The sequence below is a fragment of the Mobula hypostoma genome, chromosome 13 (assembly GCF_963921235.1).
Source record: "Mobula hypostoma chromosome 13, sMobHyp1.1, whole genome shotgun sequence".
NCBI lineage: Eukaryota > Metazoa > Chordata > Chondrichthyes > Myliobatiformes > Myliobatidae > Mobula > Mobula hypostoma.
The window spans coordinates 94347351-94366147 of NC_086109.1; the positions used below are offsets into that span (position 1 = coordinate 94347351).

Here is an 18797-nt window from a genome sequence, read left to right on the forward strand (position 1 = left end):
TACACGTGACAACTAAAACTAATCTTTCTTTGTACGTAGATAATTATTTTATTAGATTGTCGAGTCATCTTCAAAGACCTGTGCAGAAAATCGCTGAGGTCTCTCCGTTCTGATTTTAGACTTCAAGAATCCTTTTCTCATTCACAACTAGGTCACCTCCGTGAGTCGAAGCTCAGAAGTTTACCAGGTACGTTTATGCATCATAATTTAACCCTTCCAGCCCTGGTGGAACTGTGGTAAATCAGTGCTGAAAACTCCACACCAAGCCTTCAATCATCAGGTTCCTAAACCAGTGAGGAAAACTTCACTCACCCCAACACTGAATTGATTCCACAGCCTACAGACTTACTTTCAGGGACTCTACAACTCATGTTCTCAGTACTAACTAACTAACTATCTATCTATCCATCTATCTATCTGTTTATTTATTTACTGCACTATTTGTTTTCTTTTGCACATTGGTTGCTTGTCAGTCTTTGTGTGTAGTTTTCCATTGATTCTGTTGTATTTCTTTGTTCTACTGTCTGCTAGAAAATGTATCTCAGGGTAGTGTTCAGTGACATATACTGTACATGCTTTGAAGATACATTTACTTTGGACTTTGAACACCATTAAGAGTTCTGCCACTTCTTTTAAACATAAACCTGTGAATTTTATGCAGATAAAGGGCAAGGGGAAATATAAAACATATTCCATAGAATTGCGATTTCCTCCTACTTCCCAATAACAAAATAAATATATTCTTTGTCTTAAATGGGTATATTAAAATAAGTTAACTCACCCAAGAAATACTTCTTGGCACTCAGAGTTGAAGTAGCAATTGAAGGAAAGGGACTTGCCTTGTGTTTAATCTTGCGGCAGTCTGGCTGGGAGAGTACATTCTTCCCTGTGTCACACTCTAGTTCAGCTCAACTCACAGCCTTTCCCCGAATGCCGTTGACCGAGAGTTCTCCTTGTCTTTGTGTGAGGGAGCAGTGAAAGCGAGCACCGCCCATTCAACTTGGGTGTAAGGTGGAAATTGGAAAAAATTAAGGAACGATTAATGACTGTACATAAAGTAATTTTATACAGGGCTGTAATACTACCCTGAGCTAATTAAACCCAGGGGTGAGCTGTAAAGATGCTCTGAATGAACAGAGGCCATTGCAAAATGCAATGTGTGAATAATACATTGACTTACTGCTCACCTTCTTCTCAATAGCCTCTCTTCCAGGACCAGTGGGAAGGATATCGTATTAAAATGTAACCTAGCCAGTTTGCAGGATCATCAAAACACAAAAGGAGCCAAATGTCTGGTTCGAGCCAAAGGAGGGCACCCTTATGTTAGTAGGCATAGGCCAGTCCAAGTGGCTGCACTGTGAAGCACTTAGTAATCAGCTTGTGGCATTTTGAAGGATGATTAAGACGCAATATCCAACACAATGATATTCCAAGCATCATTATCTCCCCTTGCAGGGCCTAGTTTCAATCATTTAAACCTATCCAATGCATGTGAACGTGAACACACGCCAACGTTAATGAGTGCAGTTTTACCACCACTGTGACCAACTGCTCTTCTATGGGTAAAATGGGGTACAAAGCTGGGGGGTAGGAAAGATTTTTGATGAAATAAAGAAAACAATTTAATCTGAGAGACAAGGGCCCAATCGTTTTGCCGTGAAATTGCACTCAGTGTCCATTTTATTAAGTACACCTGTACTCTTGCACCTTAATGCAAATATCTAATCAGCCAATCAAATGGCAGCAACTGAATGCACAAAAGCACGTAGACATGGTCAAGAGGTTCAGTTGTTGTTCAGGTTCTTTGTGTGTAGTTTTTCATTGATTTTATTGTATTTCTTTGTTCTACTGTGAATGCCTGCAAGAAAATGAATTTTAAGGTGGTAAATATCCATACTTTGATAATAAATTTACCTTGAACTTTGATAAGTCTTTGGGATTGTTTATCCCAGTGTGGACTTCTAAGTCAGTGGCTGGATTTTACTCTGGGAGAGACCGATGTTTAGTCTGTTGGTGATTACCAGGGTTAAAGCAGAAGAATGGAGCTGAGGCCAAGTTCAGGTCAGTTAGCACAATGCTGTTACAGCTCGGGGCATTGGAGTTCAGAGTCCAACTCCAGTGCCCTCTGTAAGGATGTTTGTACATGGGTTTCCTCTGGCTGTTCCGGTTTCCTCCCACAGTCCAAAGACTTTTGCATTAGTAGGTTAATTGGTCATTGTAAATTGTCCTGTGATTAGGCTAGGGTTAAACAGGTGGGTTGCTGGGCAGCACAGCTTGGTGGTCTGGAAGTGCCATCTCTGTGCTGTATCTCTAAATAAGATTCATTAGTTAATGGGAGAGCACACTCAAGGGCTGAATGGCCTATTTCTGCACCTATTTATTTTCTCATGCATCACTGACCTTTTCTAGAGGAGTTATTCATCATTTAGAGTGCATAGAAAATTTACAAGGCTGTTGCTTGGACTTGAGTTATAGGGAAAGATTGATTAAGTTTGGACTTTATTCCCTGGAGAGTGGGAGAATGAGGGGAGATTTTGACAGAGGTATATAAAGCTATGAGGGATAGAGAGAGGGAAAATGCGAGCAGGCTTTTTCCAGTGAGGTTGGGTGAGAGGTCATAGGTTAAGGGTGAAATCAAGGTTCAAGTTTGAAGGTACATTTATCATCAATGTGTGCAGTATACAACTCTGAGATTCGTCTTCTCCAGATAGCCATGAAACAAAATAAACCATGGAAGACATTTAAGGGGAATCTGAGGGGGAAGATGAATCTTAGGGTTGTATATTGCATACATACTTTGATAATAATAATCACTGCGAAGGTGGTGAAAGTGCAGAATGAGCAACATTTAGGAGAAATTTGAATAGGTACCTAGATGGGAGGGAAATGAAGGGCAATGTCCCAGATGCAGGTTGATGGCACGAGGCAGATTAATAGTTTGGCATGGACTAGATGGGCCAAAGGGCCTGTTTCTCTGCTGTAGTGTCTATACAGATTAAAGGAGATGATGCAGTTCAATTGCATAGTTAGATATGTGACAGACAAATGGTCCAGGTGTAGGCTGATGGGACTACACAGAATAATAGTTCAGCACAGACTAGATGGGCCAAAGGGCTTCTGTGCTCTGTGACATTTTCCAATTGTGAGTTCTTTATTTCCCTCAGCAATTAAGATTCCAGGTCTAAAATAAGGATTACTCAGTAAATTGTAGATTTCAAAATTAAGTTCTTCCACTATTTGTACTTTGTATCAATAAGTGTCCTTATTACTTATTATTCTTAAAGTTACAACAAAGTAATTTTGAAGTTGAGTGTCTTTGGATTTTGATTCTCTTCATGCCAGGAAGCTTCACCAAGAAAAAAAAACATCTGGTTATCAGCAAACCGAAAGGGAACTGCTTAAAATATTAAACAGTGATTTGTCATATTTGACATGTAATTCAATGTGCTGGTCGGCCCACTGAGTCACTGTTAATTAAAATATGGCATAGATCAGGTGGCCAGCCAGACTATTCCCCAGGGCAGAAACGGCCAATAGGAGGAGCATTATTAAAGGTATAAGGGGAGCGTCAGAGGTGGGTTTTGTTTTACAGAGAGTGGTGGGTGCACAGAACACCTTGACAGGGGTGGCGGTCGAGGCAGATACATTAGGGGTATGTAAGAGACTCTTAGGCACATGGATCACAGAAAAATGGAGGGCTATGTGGGCGGGAAGGGTTAGATTGATCTTAGTGTAGGTTAAAAGGTCAGCATAAGACCTTAGGCTGAAAGGCCCAGTACCGTGCTCTAATGTATTTATTTTATTGAGAATAAGCATGGAATAGACCCTTCTGGCTCTTTGAGCTGAGCTGCCCAGTAATCCCCAATATAATCCCAGCCTAATCACTGGGACAATTTACAATGACCAATTAACCTACCAACCAGTACATCTTTGGACTGTGGGAGGAAACCCGCATGGTCACAGGGAGAAGGTGCGAACTCTTCACAGATAGTGGCGGGAATTGAACTCAGGTTGCTGGTACTATAAGACCATAAGACAATAAGACATAGGAACAGAATTAGGCCATTTGGTCCATCCAGTCAGCTTCGCCATTTCATCATGGCTGATCCATTTTCCCTCTCAGCCCCAATGTCCTGCCTTCTCCCCACAACCCTTCACACCCTGACTAGTCATGAATCTATCAACTTCTGCCCTAAATATACATAAAGACAGTTGTCACAGATGGCTGTGGCAACAAATTCCACAGACTTAAAGCGTTGTGCTAACCACTACACTATCGTGCCACCCTATATCCAATGTTCTATGTTCCATCTTGGCCTAGTAGGTTTTCCAAGATGCTTCACCTCACACCGAAATGTATTGCAACCCATTTAAAACTCCTTGGCCCACTTCTCAAACTGATTAACAGCAAGCTTCTTCACTATCAACACCGCCTAATTTTGTGTCAACTGCAAAGTTACTGATTAAGCCTTGTGCATTCACATCCAAACCATTTATATAAATAATAATGATGAATTTCTAAACGCAACACTAGTCACTGGCTTCCATTCTGGAAAAGAGACTTCAACCACCACCTTTTGCGCCCTAAAGGTGGAAAAGGTTTAGCTACCCTTGAGCTACCCACCAACCTGCCCTGTCAGGGGCATAAACTTAGAAATTAGAAGGCCATTCAGCCCATTAAGCCTGCACTGCAATTTAGATTCAGGTCTGAATGTTGGGCCAGCAAGGAAGGTGTACAAAGACCTGTGAGGATGAGAGCTGGAAGCCCCCTCCAGGTGGGCGGGTCCTGGGATTGGGTGGGTGGCATGATGGCTAGTGACCAGCTAGGTTGGTGAACCTGGAGTTCAAGTCCTGCATTTCGGGGTTGATGCATAAGATCGAAGCCCAAAGATTGAAGACCGAAGTGGACAAGTGCAGAAGTTGAGGTCCAATGGCTGAAACCTTGGATCTGTGAGCCTGTGAGTCAGAGATACTGTAATACTATCACCCGGACTGAAAACCATTTGTTTTATCCTCATACCGTTTCACTATATCTACTTCCTTCTATTGAATGATTTGGTCTCCACTGACCCCCTCCCCCCCAATGAACACTACCTCAATTTTTGCACCACATTTATTTTTTCTTACATATTTCTTATTATAACTATAGTAAGCTTTTTATGTATTGCACTGTACTGTTGCCACAAAACAATAGTTCTTGATAGATTCTTGATTAGTCAGGACATCAAAGGTTACAGGGAAAAGGCAGGAGAATGGAATTGAGAGGGATAATAAACCAGCCATGATGGAACAGCAGAGAAGGCTCAATGGGCTGAATGGCCTAATCCTGTGTCTTATGGTCCAAATTTCATGACGTATGTTAATGATAATCAACCTGATTCTGGTTTCTGTGATACAGAACTCTAGCTTCTTCATGCCTTTAGATAAATTTCTCCTCATCTTTGTCCTAATGTATCTATCCTGTGCCATTTGGTTGTGCAGTCTGTGGGTCCTACATGGGTTATCAGTCACCTTAGAATCCACTGTGTGGAGTGAAGCAAGTCACCTTCAATCTTCAGGGAGTCCCAAAGTTTGATGATGATTCAGTGTATTCCGCTGAACTGCTCAGCTCCTCCAATGAGAGGAAACAGTGAACAGAACGTTACAACCACCGGAAGCCCACGTGTAAAACACGTGGGATTACTTTATTACCACCAAGGGTATGTCTTAATTTAATTTTCATTCTTCCCATCATCGAGGACATCTTCAAAAGGCAGCATCCATCATGAAGGATCATCACATCCAGGACATACCCTCTCCTCATTGCTACCATCAGAGGTACAGGAGCCTGAAGACACACACACAATGTTTCAGGTACAGATTCTCCTCCTCCAACATCAGGTGTCTGAATGGACCATGAACCCCTGACACCACTTTTTGCACTACTTAATTATTTTTTAATTGTAATGTATAATGTTTTTTTATATACTGCACTGTATTGCTGTCACTAAACAACAAATTCCATAACCTATGTCAGTGATAAACCCAATTCTGGTAACTGTAAAAGACTTACATATATCATTTGCCTTCTACAATGTCAGGACATCTCAAATCCTTTTATTGTCAATGAAGTATTTCAAGGCATAGTCAAGGTAATTTGCAAAATCTGTGCATTGCGACCTGTTTCAAAGAGGCAAGAAAGATTAAAGATTAGCTTTATTTGTGACATGTGTTAGAGTGAATTTTTTTGGGTAGATGATTTGTTTACACTTAAATGACTTTGGCCACCAGACTTCTATTTGACAATGCGCTTCCTAAAAAGGTGTGAATACCAGATGCTTCTGGCACCGTAGTTTTGACCTGATGCTGTAGTTTCAAAGACAGTATTATCTATACATTATAAATATTATTTGTCTTCCATGTTAGCATGGGAAATGCCAAATAAATGTATCGTAGACTTAACTTAGATTCCTAAAGGCTGTGGATACCAACCCAGACATGTTGGCATCGGAAGGAAAGGATGGTGTGATATTTTGTATGTAGCTTCAATAGGAAGCATTGTCTATAACTTTTTAAGTAGTGATTGCCTTTGTGCTTAGCATATAAATATCAAGCCCACATTGAGCTAGCAGACCTTTCTGCGGAAAGCGTCTCCGTCTGTAAGATGCCTGCCATACCTTGTTGTGTCGAATAAAGAAGCTGCTTTGTATCTACCAGTGACTGTCTCTCTGGTGATTTCATCCACGCTGCAACATGTTAAGTCAAAACATAAAGGGATGTTTTTGCTTCAACGACCAACTCAGTCTGAGGATTGTATTGGAATCAGTTTGTAAGAGCTTCCAGTGCCAACATAGCGTGCCTGAAACCTACTAACCCTACCCGTATGTCTTTGGAATGTGGGAGGAAACACACTCGGCCACAGGGAGAACGTACAAACTCCTTACAGATAGCGGCAGGAATTGAAGCCTCACTGGTGATCGCTGGCATTGTAAAGTGTTGTGCTAACTGCTACGTTTGTTCACTTGAGGCTTGATGGCCAGAGCCCAAATCTGAATCTCTGCACGTCTGCTGGGGAAGTTGGAGCCCAGTGTCTATGAATCCACAGCTCCGCTGGAGGCTGAAGACAGCCCAGCCAGTCTTGGGATTAGGGGACGAGAGGACTGTGTGTGTGTGTGTAACACAGCCTGTTTTGCTTTGTCACTTGGTGTTTGTTTTTGTTCTGATAATGATTGGGGACATGCCATGTGTGGTGACACTTGCCCCCAGCACATCCTTGGGTGTGTTAGTTGTTTATGCAAATGACTTATTTCACTCTATGCTTCAATGTACACCTGATAAATAAATCTAGACTCTGTGCTGAACACGACCATGCCACCCCGGTGTGGAAATAACCTCCTTTAAAAATGCTGATTACTGACCAGTACATTAAACAGAATCCCTCTCCAAAACAGTGCCTTGGAATCTTCTACATCTATCTGAGATAGCAGACCCAAACTGTTTATTATCTCATCCAAAAACAGGTGCTTTTGTAATGAAGCAACTCCCACAGTACCTCAGATTTCTGTAATAGGACTTGATCTCACATGGAAGTAACAACTCACTGATAATACAGCTTTTAAATTTCAAGGGAATGAAAGCTTAAAGGTAACAAAGTTCAATGTAAATTTATTATCACACTGTAGTTGTAGATGAGTGTGTTCCCACAAAATCATTCAGTCTTTCCTAACCAGAAGCCCTGGATCAACCATGAGATACGCAATCTGCTGAGGGGCCAGGCCAGAGGCATTCAAGTCCAGTGACCAAGGAAGTTACAATAGATGCAGGTGCCATCTCACAGGTGAAGTTGGAATTCCAAACTACATTCAAATCAACAAAGGAAGCTCCACACTTGTGGCAGGACTTGAAAGCTATCACCTCTTACAAAGTAAAATCAAGGGACATAGGCGACAACAGTACCTTTCTTCCAGATGAGCTCAATGCCTTCTATACTAGCCTTGACTGTCAAAACAATCTAAGTAAAATGAAAGACAATGCTAGAAGCAAAATGGTTCATTAAAAATTTATTGATAGTATATACTTTTCAATAGTAACAAAACAAATATTATTCATCAGACATGGAGTTTGGTCACTCCATGGTGTGATAGTTGTTCACAGAGCTCTGAAGTTTTCCTATGGTTATTCAGCCTCGACTGGTTGAAGTTGCAGAGTCCACAGCAACGGAGTTGATTGATCTTTTCTCTGGTTTTAGAATCACAAGTTACTGGTAAGAATTACCAGCACAAAGTGAGTGGCGCAAAAGCAGTCTTACATTTGTAGCCAATTGTACAGGCATGGAGAGTTAAAGGAGTGGACAGTCAGGTATAGCTTTGGAAATTTATAGAAAATTTAAAGACCTGAAAATGAGGAAAGGAGAACCTGATTTAATGGATCCCGAAACATGTTCTGGAGTGTTGAAGGAACAGAGTGCAATCTGAATTTTAGAGTTTTAGATATCAAGGTGTTGATGTTGACTCTTGCTGAGTTACAGACCCTCTCTACCCTGTTTAAGTTACATGTGAGCCTGTAGGCTACCTCCATTATAAGCTAACCAGGGCAATCTTGCTTTTGGACATCATTTAAAGGCACTGGGGGCCATTAAAACAGGTACTTCATTGTAAGTACGCAAACTCCACTTTCAGCATTCCCAGCAGGGATACCCACGACCAATGTGCTGCCTATGCTGATTGAACAGTTCCTCACTTGTATGGGGAATCTGCTCCTAGTCAAATATCAGATGACCAGGGAACATTGAGAGGAGGTTTGAGATGAGATCATGATGGGTCTAGATTGGGTAAATGGAGAGAATGTTCTCTCCAATTTACACATCACATCATTGCACATTGGTTACTTGGCAGTTGTGTGTAGATTTTCCATTGATTCTATTGTATTTCCTTGTATTACTGAAAATGCCTGCAAGAAAATGAATCTCAGGGTACATGGTAACATACATATACTTTGACAATAAATTTACTTTGAACTTTGATTAGCAGATAGACAAGAATTACAGATGAATTGCCAGGCAAATCTTTTTTTAAACAAAAGATAAGAGCTTTGGGGTGGCAGGGTGGAGTTATGTCCTGGTTAAACCACTGATGCCAGGCAGAATTGACAATGGCTGTGGTCACCAGTCACCACTTCTGTAGAAACATTTGTCAAGAACAATCACTGCCAAAGGACATGATTGCCCACATCATACCACACGGCACAAAATGATGACAATGCAAGGAGCTTTGGGTTTGGATTCCACTGCCTGCATGGATTGCGAAGATGGGGTTCTCAAGAGGGAAGTGGAAAGTGGAAAGGCACTTGAGGGAACACAATTTGGAGGCCCACAGAGACAGAGAAGGTAAATAGCTCCAAAAGAAGAGTACAGCATGGCTTCCTCCTGGTCTGTAACAATTGCAAGCTGACCAAATACTCATCCCAATACATTTACAGATGGCACATTTCCTGACTGAAAGTGAAGGAGGCAACTGGGTGGAACAGCACCTATCCATTTTAAAGAGTATCAAAAGAAGCTAAGGTGGTTGCACATAACACTTCCACAGATAGGAATCATGAACTGTTCTACTAATGGCACAACTATCACAGAAACTGATCAGGCCAGGGCCTTTTTCTCCTGGAGCAAAGGCTGAGGGATGCTCCGACCGAGATCTTAAAGATTACAAAAGGACTGATCCAAAGATGCTTCTGCACTCAAAACCAGGTTCTGTGAATATAAAGTCACTAATAAATCAGCCAATGAATTCAGATGGCAACTCTTTGCCTAGAGCAGGGGTTCCCAACCTGGGGTTCACAGACCCCTCGGGTAATGGTAGGGGTGCATGGTATAAAAAAAGGCTGGGAACTCCTGGCCTAGAGAGTGGCAGGAATGTAGCCATCACTGACATGGAGTGATTATGGCAATGATGGCTCAAGAGGAAGTGGAAGGGGGAAAGGAGTAGAAGGATATGTTGACAGGGTCTGATGAGGTGGAGAGAGTTGACCTATGGAGCCAATTTCAAAGTTGAATATTCGCTGTAATTTTAAACAAGTTATGTCTAATGGCAAGAGCCTAAGCTAGGCTTCCATTACCATGCCAGTTATATGCCGGCATGTGGGGGGGGGGGGGGAAGAGGGGAAGAGAGAGAGAGAGAGAGAGAGCGAGAGAGAGAGAGAGAGAGGAGAGAGAGAGAGGAGAAGCATTGCTCTCCACTTGGCTGCAGCACTAAACTGATGGTCAGGGTTGCTTTTCTGTGCAGGCTGCACTCAGTAATGACTGGACAGTTCAGGTCTGATTTTTCAGTGTCTTTCAGACAGTTGTACCTCTGCCAAGTGGCCATTAAGCAGAGCGGAGCACAGACTGCAGAATGCTGGCAAGTGGAATTATCAGAGCAACCCCCCCCTCCAAAAAAAAAACAAAATTCAGACATATTCAATTCCAGTTCGTGTTGGCGGCTGGTGGGAAGCAAGAGAGAACCAGTAATATGAGGACACTTGCAGAACACCCCTTCACATTACTAGAGACTAGGGCTCAATCCTAACCACAGATGCCACCTGTGTGGGAATTCACCTTATGCATCATATCCCAGGAACATGCAAGGTTGGTAGGTTAATTGGCCATTGTCAATTGCTCGTAATGTGTAGAGCTGGGCTCCACTGACCGCTCGGTTAATGGCAGGGGTTCATGACATGAAAAAGGTGGGGAACTCCTGGTGTGATGGTTGTGTAATGTGAAAGGCTGGGCCTAATTGTTACACTGCACACAAGTCCTAGTCTCCACAGGTCGTAAGATGAGTCTCTCTTCACCCTATTAGTTACCCAGAAAAACTTAACATTTGCTTAGATCACCCTAAACCTCTGAATTCCAGGGACTGCAAGGTCAGAGGAAGGAGTGAAGAAACTTTCTTTATGAGAATAACAATCAGTATCTATATATAACCATATAACAATTACAGCATTTACTTGAGGTATAAAACTTCTTAAAAGTGAGGAGAATGTACAGGAGATAAATTCTTTGTTGACGAAAAGGACCTATTATCTTGTGTTGACCCTGTTTTAACTCCAATACAAGTATCACGACAGCTGTCTTGATTTTTAAGGCATTAAGTGCAAAACAAAAAGTTGGAACATGATTTTTCTGTTGTTGTTGCAGGAAGGGACCGAGACAGAGACCAAACATCTTTTGAAAGCGCATCAGATCATTTTGACAAGTAGATGTGCAGACTCAAAGGGAGAGGGCCAGAGTATGAGGATTTGATCTCTGTGATGCACAACGTGCAAAACTTGAAAATGTTTGTAACATTTGTAAAAGTAATGTTCTGTACATTTTTTATTTCAATAAAGACAAAATGACAACAGCATAAAGAAAGATGCCCAGATGCCCTAAGGTATTTAAATACATCTCAAAGGTTATCATTAAAGTGAATCTGTAGTAAATAGATTCCAGCAAGCAAAATACCTTTCTTTAAATACAAAATCAGTATTTCTCTGAAATGCAAACGCTTTTCAAATTATTTTCTGCAGAAAAACCTGCCATGATTAAAATATTTAATGAAGGATAAAAGGGTTTTTTTTCCTCCCCACAAAAAACAGGCTTATTCTACATGCTAGATTTGAACGTTTCAGTGTCACAATGTGCTAGCTACATACACAATAGATAATAGTAAGAAAAACGCTCAACCTGATGAAAAGTTAAAATCTTCATTAATACACTGAAAAAGAAGACATAAACTCATGCCTTTCATAAAATCAAAAATACAAAAATTAAACCGCTTTCTTTAAAAAGTTTTCTCCTTACTTTAAGGATTTTTTTTTAAATGAAGCTGCATGTAGTTTTGTACAAGAAAGTTTTGTACAAGTAAACTGGTAATATACATAAAAAAATTTAACTGGCATCCTCATTCATGTGCTGCTCACCATTCTTCAGCTACCACACACCTCGACCTGAACAATCTTCTAAAGGCCTAAACCAAAGGAAATGCACCTAGCTCTTCTCTGTAAAAAAAAAAGTGCCGCTTTCTCCAGTTTCCTTAGAAAATGAGTCCGTGGCCATACTTGTGGTATATCAATGCAGTCTAGAGGCAATTCATGCAATGCTCCTTCGAGTAAACAATACCGCGGAAAAAAATAAGCCAGCAAATATATCAGGAGTGGGTGGGGGGAAAGGGAGACATTTTGTTTTTAAAACAGGGGACGAACAAGCTAACTTATTGTCAGGAAGGATGGGGACGGAGGGAGAGAAAGGGAGAAGAGGGTGAAAACAGCTAGGTCCTATAAGCTTGGCTTGCACACTGCCATTCTCACCCCATTACTGACCATTCTTCTATCACATTCACCATGAAGACCCCCAAAACCAGTGGCACTACATTGTGTTGTGACAGTAGATGCTCGAAGACAGACCTGAGCCCATTAGATTTGATCAGCTGGAATAATTGTTCCTCACTTGTCCACGGCACATTTCCCATTCTTTCCCCCGCCCAGGTTGAGACTGTGTAAGCTTATGGATTAAAAAAAAGGATTAAAATGTAATTACAATATTTAGAATTTGTGTCAATCCCTCTTCTTGTGCCGTCACCCCTTCTCTTACAAGATTACAGCTACTGTGGGTGAAAATTTCTGTTCTTTAATATAAATAAACGTGTATGTTACGTATGTGATTTATTTTGACTAACCTATAGATTTTTCATTTTTTATTTTAACAAATATACATTAATTCACAGCCAGTTGAAGCAGGAAGGTGGTGACTCAAATTAGGTAAGATTCTGTCTTGTTTGGGGAATTGAAGAGGGTTGGGGCGGGTGGCATTCTACATTACATTATAGTTAAAAGGAATGCTTTAATAATTGGATATTATTTCATATACTAGAAAAACAAAAGCCTAAAACCTGAACCTTTTTTTTTGTATTTTTTAATATAATATACTGGCCATTTCTGTTGAAATGAGACCTGCATTTTAAAAAAAGTGGGTACAGACCACTTTAAAAAGCACCACCCAGAGGAAAACCAGGATCAGTATTATCCTCCTATGCAAACCTGTGACAATACAGGTTAAGCCAAATGCTGGTGGCAATAACAGAAGTACTTTTAGAAAGTGTTGATTTGTGTGTCACAAAAGAAAGTGCCAACCACTGACAGATGATAGACCACAGTCAAAGTCTCATCAACATGTATTGCAACAGACCACAGCATTTCACACTAGTTACCAGCAAACTGTCTTTAGAAGCACATCAAATAGGATGACAGAATATCTATTGCGTGCTGTACATGTGCTATTGGGATCTGCAGGTTCAGATTTTTTTTGACTGCATATACCGTTTCTTATTTTGTTAAACCCCTGCAATATCCTTTTCTATTCCAAACCACCCTAAATCGTTTGAGGCCAAGTTCACTCTCTGCAACCCCGTGGTTAATTCTGGGTGTCCAAGACAAGAAAAGCAAGACGAGGTACAAAAATGCAAATTTCAACAGTAATGGCAATGTCCTGTAGTCCAAAGGGTCCTGCTTTTGACTTCTCTGCCCCCTTCAGAATTGGTGTTGGCAACGTGGTCTTAATCCGGAGGGAGTAAATCATGCAAACGAAACTTCTCTCTGATGTGGGGTCGAACATCTTCATTCTGAGAGAGAAGTATATTAAAAGAGTTCAATTTAGATAATTGTTTTGATGGTTTATTAGCAACCAGTAAAATCTCCATGGTGTTGCCACAGGATATAGGGGAAAGCAGTCTAAGCAAAAAAGTGCCCTCATGCAGCATGTGGTACAGTATTTCTATGTCAGGGGTTCCCAACTTTCTTAATGTCATGGACCAATACCATTAAGCAAGGGGTCCGTGGGCTCCTGGTTGGGAACCTCCCGATCTAGAACACTATCCACTTGATAGAACTGTGCAGCTGAGGAAATGACTAGTCCAGTATGAGTAGCAAACTTAACGTCTCATTTCAATGTGCAAGACCTTGCTAAATGCCCGATGACTTAAATACATTTCAGAGTAATCTTTTACCACCTATAACATCCATATCTTACCAGGTATATGTGCTGAGAGACACAAGAATTATTTGACTAGTGAGTGTATTGCAATTAACTCCAAAGATGCCCTTAGACATCAAGATAAAAATTAAGAATGGAGATTAGGAAAACTTTCTTGCCATTCTAAGCATAATTACTAGACAGCATGGATCAGATAGGTGAGCAAAGACTAGGCAGTAAGTGAGGAAGCTTCCATCTAAAGCCTTATAGGGAAATGTATGCTATTTAATGACAGAAATCATAACTTACCAGTTCTACAAGTTTCTCTAAAAATGGAATCAGTTTCAAAAGCTCCGTGTCATTCTTATCCATGAACCAGCTTTCAATTGGAATTCCATTGGATAGCTGATGGAAAAGGATTGAGAGCATATTTTACCATAACTCAAATAGCTTGTTACACAAGTTACAGCTATAGCTGCTGTACAACATCTGAACATTCACATCAATAATACCTCAAACTGGAGGAGTCAGGGAGAATATCAGTGCACAGATTAACAATCACAAATACTGAAAAATATTCCAAAGCAACGTTTAGTTACAATTTCTTGTATTCAGTTTTCCCCATGCATCACCTTTGCTAAATTAGGAAAGCAGCCAGACATAACAGCAAGGACCCAACTGACCCCAAATAGAATGAGTATTATGAAGCTATTTGGCCCAAGTTTATTATTGTTCCTTAAGGATACAATAACATCTACAATGCAGAATCAGGCAGTAGCCAATGCTCCATAGTCAAATTTACTGCATGTTCCACGAGACCCCTTCTAATTGATTGAAACCTTTTAGAACATCCTCCATTGCTGCCTCTCAGTTCTGGAGCTCAATTTAACTGGAGATCTTTCCTGCACAACATTCAATATCATAATCTAACCTCATCTCCTCAAGATCCACAAGCAGGACTACCTTGAGAGACTCATTGTTTCAGCTGGTTCCTGTGCTACAGAACTTATTTCCCCTTGTGACTGTAGTCTGTCTCCATTTGTCCAGTCTCTTTCATTTATATCCCTGTCACCTCTGATACTAAATACTTTTCAGATTTCGGGTCCCAAATCAACTTTTTAAATCACTAATCGATTCCCTCCATCCCACATCAAAAAACGCTAATGGTCCTTTGCTTCTTCCACCAGCAAAGGAATGACCAACCTGGCTGAATGTGCTTACACTGAACGGTCTCTCCATTAATCCCACACACTTCCTCTGAGACTGTAGCTATGAGAACCTTAACAGTCCAAACCACACCTGTCTGTAGGACAGTCCTTATTTTTTCCCTTTTCAGTCTCCTTCTCATTTCTTTCTGCAGCAACATCGCTGACTACAAGGGTAGGTTTAATGCTCTCATGTAGAACCCAGCTTCATTACCTCTGCTGCAACTTTCATCTTCTCATCACTTTCACACCCTCCATAGCAGGCTCTTCCCTTCTACTTCCTGACCTTTCTATCCCTACCTCAGGCAATAGTCAATAATCAGTAATTGATCAGTATCAGGAGGGAGAAGATGGCGATGCGACGCAGCTCGCAGCGGCCACTCCAGTGATGATGTCTGTTATTTGTCAAGTAGGCTGCCGTGCACAATCCTGATTTGATGGAGATGGACATGAGAGCACGGAGGAACATCTGGTGAAACTTCTGAAATGCCTGCTTCGCTGCCACTGCTACTGTGTGATCCAGAATCTCCGGAGGGGAAGGCCCCGAATCCTCGGCTTTGCTTGTTGCTCGGCGGCCGGGGCGGGGTCAAAGCACTCAGAGAGGCTGTGTCGGAGGCTCGAAGTTTTTGGACGGATTCAGAGTCCGCTGTGGTCGGGTGCTTCCAATGGTGCTGCATCGGCAAGTTTGCGGCTTGGAGGTCCATGGCGGGGGGAGTTTCTCCCTTCTACCATCTGTGTGAGATGATGAGGCTATCGGGACTTTGAGACTTTTTTTTACTGTGCCCATGGTCTGCTCTTTATCAAATTATGGTATTGCTTTGCACTGTTGTAACTATATGTTATAATTATGTGGTTTTGTTAGTTTTAGTTTGGGTTTGTCCTGTGTTTTCTTATGATATCATTCTGGAGGAACGTTGTATCGTTTTTTAATGCATGCATTTCTAAATGACAATAAATGAGGACTGAGTGTCCTCATAATCTACAAACGTAATTACATTCCCACACCCTCCCACCACTTTTTAGCAAATCTGCTCCATCTGCTTCCTATATTTGCTTCCAATTAATTCTCTCAAAGCTCCAGATACATCATATCTTTTCTACATTCGTGTTTCACAGACATTTTCTTCTTCTTTAACTGTGTCTTCCTCTCCATGGTGTTCGACAAGTCTCTGAATTGCATCTGTTCCATTTTCTACATGTGCCCCTCTAAGCAAGATAAAAGTTCCTCCCGTTGTCATTCTCCACTCCAGTGTCAAAAATTGATTTGGGACCCCTGTCTACAATTTCCATGACTTAACATTATGCCACCACTGGGCTCACCTTCTCATTTCCTCTGCATTAAACACTGAGAAATGACTGTTCCCTAATTCACCTTTTACTTTCACCAACATGGGAGCAGGTGGTGGATGGCCGCGTGAGCAGCTGGTCTTGGATATGCCACCACTGACGCCAGGCAGACAATCTCTTAAGAGTATTGACAATGGCTGGGGTTACCCGTCTTGTAAAGACACTGTGCAGGAGGAAATGGCAAACCATTTCTGTAGAATTTGCCAAGAACAATCATGGTTAAGACCATAACTGCCCTCATCATGACACATAATGATGATGATGACTCTTAACCTGCTGAGTGCCTACAGCATGCCCTGCTTTATTTTCAGCATCTGTAACAGTTTGTACCTCACAGTTCCATTTATTTATCTTCTATTTCCAGACCCTCCAGAGAAGTTAGCTGTGAGTAACATGCCTTCATCACCCTCCCAACCAACACTATCACCAGCTGTACTTCCCCCTCTTTCTTATTCCTTCAAGACCGAGGTCGGCTTGTTTGCACTCCAGTTCTGTAGGCTTCTGAAGGGGCAGATGAGGCAACTGTGGGAGCCACAGAGTCTGCCATAAGAGAAGTAGTTGCAGCTTAAATGGGAGAGTACCAAATCAGTACCTGACCACATTGCCATGCTGGTAAGGTTATCAAGAGGCCAGTCACTTGCAGCAGGATACCTCTGGCCTTGGGGCCATAGTATTAATGTGGGTATTAATGGTAGCTTTGGGGATAATGATTGAGGAGAATTGAGAAATTTATTTTTTATCTCATATTGCACACTAACAGCCCTTCAGTGACCTTTCTTCCATCATAAAGCCAGAAGTTGTGGTGCCCAGCTATGGTCACACAATGCTCAATTCTAGTCATAACTCTTCAGCCAATGGAGCAGCCCATGGAACAAAACGGAGACAATTCCCGAACATGGCCTCTTCAGGGGTTAAAAAATAAATGTGCCAGGGAGAGACCATCTCCAACAAGATAATCTAATCACTTATCCTTGGCATTTAAAGGGATTACCATTCCTCTGACTATGTTTTGTTTCCTTTTGTGTCCTCAAATTTCTTTCCACGTTCTAAAGATGTAGGAGTTAGTAGGTTAATTGGTCATATGGGTGTAATTAGGTGGCATGGGCTTGTTGGTGGGTGGTGGGTTGGAGATCATTTCTACCAAAGAAGGTGTAAGGTCCTCCTTCCCTCCACTAGCCTACAGGTAATCCTTGGGCAAGGTGTAACACCTGCTTAGCCCCCCCCCCCCAATATCAGGGTCACATGAAGCCATGGGAGCAGGTGGTGGATGGTCATACGAGCAGCCGGTGCACATCACAAATCCTGGTTATGCAACCACTGACGCCAGGCAATCTCTGAAGAACATTGATAATAGCTGGGGTCACAATATCTTGTAAAGACATTACCCAGAAGAAGGCAATGGCAAACCACCTCTGTAGAAAAATTTGCCAAGAACAATCATGGTCAAAGGCTTTGATTGCCCACGTCACATAATGATTATGATAGGTTCACTGGGCCAGAACATCAGTGCAAGATGGATGTAATTGGCAAGACCAAAATGCTATGTGGCTTGCTGAGCCATTTTAAAGTTGTTAGAAGTTAGAAGCTCTGAAATCAGATATACAGTAATAGAGACAGGGCAAGGAGAGACAATTTCTTTTCCTAAGAGATATTAGTGAATCAGATTGGATTTTATGTTAATCTAAAAACAAGTTTATTAATTTATTCCAGAGTTTTAAAAAAAAAATTTGACTGAATTCAGTTCCTGATGGGATTTGAATTTACACCTTTGGATCTGTCCAGGCCACATAACTACCAAACTACGAGCCTCATAAGAAACAGGACACATCTCTATTTCTAACCTCCTGAGGTCCTCAGTTGACTGACTGCAAGCAAATTTACAATTTAGTTTCTACTAGACAATGGGGTGACCTGTTGGGGCACCCTTTGAGAGAAGGGTGATGTGGCCAGAATGAACATTAAATTTTCCTGAATGCTATTGGTATCGCTTTGCTTTGGAAACTGAAGTGGAAAACCTCAGTTTATTAAAGACGAACGACACGTAGCAAAGCAAATATAGCTCCTGCTCATTTAACAAAGGACATTTTTGATGGCATCATTTCTGGTTTATCTGCCACCCTTGTGCCTCTCATTGTCACTCTGGAAAGGTGCAGTCCTTTCATCCCCCGTCTCTTCATCTCTCCTGCTGTCTGTTGTTTGTCTCTGATCCTGGAGACGTGCATGCCTCTCCTCCTCTTATCTATTTTTGTCGTGACTCTTTGATCCTGGAGTCGTGCGGCCCT

The 18797-nt window shown here is 41.5% G+C and overlaps 1 protein-coding gene across 5 annotated transcripts in view; it reads right to left on the reverse strand.

Moving 5' to 3' along the window:
* Positions 1-8053: 8053 nt before the first annotated feature.
* LOC134355793 (CTD small phosphatase-like protein 2) overlaps positions 8054-18797 on the reverse strand; it is a 72266-nt gene continuing 61522 nt past the window's right edge. For all 5 annotated transcript variants that reach the window (XM_063066209.1, XM_063066211.1, XM_063066212.1 and 2 more), the window contains 2 exons: positions 14273-14368; positions 8054-13613 (listed from right to left, as the gene is read on the reverse strand). In XM_063066209.1, the coding sequence (XP_062922279.1) occupies positions 13548-13613; positions 14273-14368 (162 nt within the window). In that variant the 3' untranslated portion in view covers positions 8054-13547. The remainder of the gene's footprint in view (positions 13614-14272; positions 14369-18797) is intronic.